At 46.9% G+C, this 5,448-nt stretch overlaps 1 protein-coding gene and 1 non-coding gene across 2 annotated transcripts in view; both read left to right on the top strand.

The window, feature by feature from the left end:
* The first annotated feature begins 2,644 nt into the window (after nt 1-2,644).
* The window catches only part of TOMM20 (translocase of outer mitochondrial membrane 20), a 12,945-nt gene continuing 10,141 nt past the window's right edge, over nt 2,645-5,448 (top strand). The window contains exon 1 of the mRNA XM_003797436.2: nt 2,645-3,002. Coding sequence (XP_003797484.1) covers nt 2,882-3,002 — 121 coding nt within the window. The 5' untranslated portion in view covers nt 2,645-2,881. The remainder of the gene's footprint in view (nt 3,003-5,448) is intronic.
* LOC111727664 lies at nt 3,419-3,553 on the top strand. Its single transcript, XR_002775158.1, has one exon. It is a non-coding gene; the product is annotated as a small nucleolar RNA SNORA14 (small nucleolar RNA).

The raw sequence follows: 5,448 nt of genomic DNA, 5'->3' as shown, positions 1-5,448 counted from the left end.
TTTTTTTTTTAAGAGAGACAAGGGTCTCACTCTGTCACTCAGTCTGGAGTGCAGTGGGGTGATCATAGCTCACTGCAACCTTTACCTCCTGGGCTAAGGGATCCTCTTGCCTCAGCCTCTGGAGTCACTGTGATTACAGGCGTGAGCCACCATGCCTGGGAAGTTTAAGAGATTTGGCTCAGGGCCAGGCCAGGTTCTTTCAGTGTTTTGGGAAATCACTAGACACCTTTATCAGTGCCTGGGAGCATTCAAAGCCCCAGTTTTGGGTTCATGCCTGCTGGGAAAAGCCTTCAGCTGGCTGGGTCACACAGGGTAGTGAAGGCACTCTGCAGTTTTCCAAATAAGTGGATGGAACTGGAGGACCCTACAGTTTATCCCCAGGACTGGCTCCTAAAAATCTCACACGCTCACCTCTTCCATGACATTCCCTGAGGCTACAAGTTTATGAAATACTGCAAACAAAGCCCGCACCAGCAGTAAATACCGGAGTGTTACGGAAGAAGAGTCCAGCTGCTTATCACTGTCAGTCGAAGAGCTTTACTGTTTGAAGGCCAGCGATTCTGGAGAACAGTGAGAGTAGTTCTGCCCTACCATTTCCAAAACCACAGTTTTATACATAAAAGTTCAAAGCAAAACCCATATTAACCCTTAAACAACAATTAAACCTTACCTTAATATCAGCATAACCCATGACTCAAATAATAATCAACATAGCAGTCCATCATCTCTAGGAAACAAAGGATGCCTGTGAGTCGGGCACTGGCCCCATATACAGAGGGTGGCGGGTCCCAATGTGGCCTCAGCCAAACTGCAACAACAACAACAACAACAAAAATAGCTAGGCGTTGTGTCGGGCACCTGTAGTCCCAGCTACCGGGGAGGCTGAGGCAAGAGAATCACCTAAGCCCAAGGACTGGAGGTTGCTGTGATCTGTGATGCTACAGCACTCTACTGAGGGTGACAAAGCGAGACTATCTCTAAAAAAAAATGCAATAATCAGCATAACCCATGACCCAAACAACATTTCTAATTTAAAATCTCCAAAATCAATAGCCCTGAGCTACTCAAGATACACGCTTTCAGGTTAAAGCTGAATTTACAAAACAAGGATGGAAGACTGGAGGTGAAGGTCATGTGGGACCCTAACCAACCACACCAGCTGTGCTGTGTTGGCCCCAGCCCGACTGACTCCATCTTACTCTCACTACATGTACTCTCAGGTGCTCAAGGCAAAACCACAAGGGGGGTCCTGTGTAGGTCCCACTGCTGGTGCACAAAGATCCAATTACTGAGACAATGAATTGCCAAGGAAGAAAGTAATTCATGTCAGAGGAGGATGCTGCCTCAAATCTGTCTCACGCACTAATAGAGGTGGAGACGATTGGTGAGTCTTGGCATCAGGAATATTCTGGGGCCTTCAGAATCTCCAGCTCCTTTGTCTTGGAGGAAATCCATCATTTCAGGCTGGGGTGGGGGGTCCAGCCTCTATAAATGTGGCACCTTGGCAGGAAGATGACTTGACACTAGCAGTCCATCATCCCTGGGAAACAAAGGATCAAGCAGTTAAGGGAGAGGACTATTTGAAAACAAAAGGAAATATGGGGAATCATAGAGCCGGTTACTATGTGACAAGACCTAAAATCACAATACCTAAAAGTTTACTAGCAGAGCTTTCCACCAAGGAAAATCAGGATCAGCCCAAAGAGAGAAAAGCAATTCGAAACTTAGGTGGGTCTCCTTAAAAAGTGAGCAAACACCTTTTCAGGACATTAGCCCATCCATGTGGATGGAACTCTCAGCGTATTGTCAACATGGGAGGTTCGCTCAAGCTTTAGTATCCAAGGTTTTTATTTGGAAGTTTTATTATGCAGTACACGTGGTTGAATCTCCCGCACGCCCCTCCTCTGCCCAGAGGTAGGACTGATAATCGCCGGTATCAAAGCACCAATCCTCAAATCATAAGGTAAGTCAGGCCTGGCCAGGCCCCATCCTGAGTCATTTTAGCATAAACCGTGTGGGCCCACCATTGAATCACAAAGCAATCCCCACCACTCGGGAGAGTCCAATGGTTTAGAGCTCTCAGGAACCTGGGACAAAAGCCAACCAAATTGTTCATTGCAGGAGATGCACTTGACTTCTGATACCCCTCCTCAGCTTACATGTGGCTATTCAGGGGATGATTTTTGCCCATTTTCCTTGTCGGAATATTTTAAACTACATACATAGCGTTTACTGGTGGCTTCAAAACAATTCACTTTTTCCATTTTTTTCATTTTTTCTCCTTTTTTTTCTTTTTCACCTTCTTGTCTAGGTTATATATTTTTCAAGGAATTGCCCTATTCTACTTCCCACTCAGAAAATGAGACTATATCGTAACATTCTTTTGAAATCTAATCACTATATAGAATGGATGGCGACTGAACTTGCAAAGCAAATGCAGTTTGATACAGTTACAGGCAGCCCGCGCTACGCTTTGGTCGTCAGCTACCCTCCATCTTTGCCTTTCACGAGCAAGGCTGTCCACCAGACTTTCGAGTACGTGACGACAGCAGCACAGCCGCCTCGTCACGTCACGCCCAGCGGCTTTGCTGAAAAACGCGTGATCCCTCTTAAAACCCCACTTCAGCCGCGGCGCAGGCCGGAGCCGCTGCGCAGGCGCAGAAGCGGCGCGACGGTCTCTGCTCAGGCACCGCCCCGGACGACCTCGGGGGCCTTGAAGGCCTGGGACCGGAAGTGGCGTGCCCTCGGCCTTTCCGAGTCCGGGGCTGGCGGGCGTCGGGGGCTGAGCGGCGCTGTCCGCTCTGGGGGGTTCGCGGCCAACCGCTCCTTCGCAGTCCCCGCTGCCGTCTACAGTCGGTTTTAGAGAGAAAGAGAGAAGAAGATGGTGGGCCGGAACAGCGCCATCGCCGCCGGGGTGTGCGGGGCCCTTTTCATCGGGTACTGCATTTACTTCGACCGCAAGAGACGGAGTGACCCCAATTTCAAGAACAGGCTTCGAGAACGTGAGTGGCTCCCCTGGCCCCAGGCCCTGCTGCCGGCTGCCTCCCTCCGTGGGGCTGCGCGGGGCTCCTGGCCCCCCACCTGCCCGGGGCCGCACGCTGCAGACCGCGTGGTGCGGCCCGGAAGAGATGGCGCCGGCTGCGCGGCTCCCGGGGCTCCCGGGGCTCCCGGGGTTCCGAGGGCCCCGCAGAATTCCCTCCATTTTGGTGGAAGGATTTTTCCCATCTTCTTTTCTCCAAACAGCTTTGCCATGTAAATGCTCGCTACAAACTTGTTAGAATTTAGCTTGTCTGTAGTAGAGAGATTATCTTCTTTTTTTGTTGTTGCGTTTATCTTTCTTAACGTCGAACGTCGTGCTTTTTATATTTGACGAATTTTAACCCGAGACTAAATCCGCATACCTAATGCAGTATTTTTCTTGCATTCTTAAACCCTCTTGGTTGCTTCGCTCAAAGTGCTTCCAAGATATGAGTGAATGCTATAGAAATTGCAGGGTAGTCCAAAGGGCTGCGCTTCTCTTGTGGTTCAGTCTTATTTCCTACCTGCGACATTTTTTTTTTTAATCTGAGACATAGTCTCACTGTGTTGCCCTCGGTAGAGTGCCGCTGCGTCACAGCTCACAGCAACCTCCAATCCTTGGGCTCAAGTGATCCTCTTGCCTCGGCCTCCCTAGTTGCGGGTACTGTAGGCGCCTGCGACATCTTTTAAAAGAGGTTTACCATTGAGAATTGTGTCACCAAAGCCATTGTGACCCGCTTTGTATTTCAGGAGAATCTTTGTTTGTAACAATAGAAGAGCAAATTTGTTGCAATAAGAAGTATTCTTTTAAACTTACCTATAAGGTTTTTCAATCAGAACAGTTTCTGAAGTTAAAATTGATAAGTGATGAAAACCTAGAAAGTACAAAGAACTGATTATTTACTCAAGCAATAGTGATTGCTATTTAACGAAGCTATATTAACTCATTTCTGGTGTTCATTAGCCACACATGTAGTGACTACTGTGTTGGATAAAGTTGATACTAGTGTTTACAAAACGACGTCTAGGTATAGCCCTTTTACCTTCTAGAAGGAAGGGATATAGACGTAATTTGTTTTATTTTTGGTCAGGTAGATGAATAGATAGAATGCTGTTTGGATTTCCAGGCCCAGGTTGGTGCTATTTAAGTTATAGGTTAGTGGGATAACCTTGGGCTTGCCAAATCCTAAATTCATTGGCTTTAAAAACCAGGTTATGCCACCAGCGTATTGTTTTGTAAAGACTTAGAACATTTGAAATGCCCACCATGATTCCTGACATGGGTAATGATCCTCTAAATGCTGGCAGTAGTGACTATTGGAATTGAGGTCATTTTCCTTCAAAAAATGGGTGGTAACTGGGGGGGGTTGGTGCAGATACAGAGCATTGTAAAGAATGGATTGACCCTATCTTCATTAGAAGCCTTGAAATATTGTTGAAAACCTTGAGAAAACTTTTTTTTTTTGGTTGACAAAATCGTATCAGCTATCATTTAAAACAAATTGAGGAATGTTATTTTATTTTTAGTTTATTTTATTTGAGAGAGAGTCTAACTTTGTTACTTCTGGTAGAGCGCTATGACATCATAGCTCACAGCAACCTCGAACTCTTGGGCTTAAGCGATTCTCTTGCCTCAGCCTCCCCGGTAGCTGGGACTACAGGCGTCTGCCACACCTGGCTATTTTTTGTTGCAGTTGTCATTGTTTAGCAGGCTTGGGCCGGGTTCGAACCCACCACCCCCAGTGCATGTGGCCAGTACCCTAAACCACTAAGCTATGAGCACTGAGCCACGCCTGGCTATTTTACAGACAAGGTCTTGCTCTGGCTCAGGCTGATCTCAAACCTGTGAGCTCAGGCAGTCCACCTGCCTCGGCCTCCCAAGTGCTGGCATTACAGGCGTGTTTTTTGTTGTTTTGAGAGTTTCAAGCTGTTGCCCTGGGTAGAATGCCTTGGCATCACAGCTCACAGCAACCTCAAACTCTGGGGCTTAAGTGATTCTCTTCCCTCAGCCTCCCAAGTAGCTGGGAATACAGATGCCCTCCACAATGCCCAACTATTTTTTGTTGCAGTTGTCATTGTTGTTTTAGCTGGCCTAAGCCGGGTTTGAACTCACCAGCCTTGGTGTATGTGGCCAACGCCCTACCCACTGACTATTAGTGCCGCCAACACAAAGTATCAAACTTCTGAGCTCAAGCTCTGCCTTCCAGAGGGCTGGGATTACAGGTGCCAACCTTGCTTTTTAGTCAGTTACAACATGTCCCTTTACCTAAGGCATACTATACTATACCATACATATCAGATACACCATTCTGTATCAGAAAATAAATGTACCAAGTTAACTGTCTTACAAAACTAAAGCCAGAAATTGTATCTTTTTGCATAAATGTAATGCAACTGACTAGGTTATCTTAAAATTTGGTAACTGTCAAT

This window comes from Otolemur garnettii, unplaced genomic scaffold (assembly GCF_000181295.1).
Source record: "Otolemur garnettii isolate 467f Iridium unplaced genomic scaffold, OtoGar3 scaffold00116, whole genome shotgun sequence".
Taxonomy (NCBI): domain Eukaryota; kingdom Metazoa; phylum Chordata; class Mammalia; order Primates; family Galagidae; genus Otolemur; species Otolemur garnettii.
Note: the sequence above shows the minus strand (reverse complement) of the source record. Positions and strands in the feature narration are given on the sequence as shown.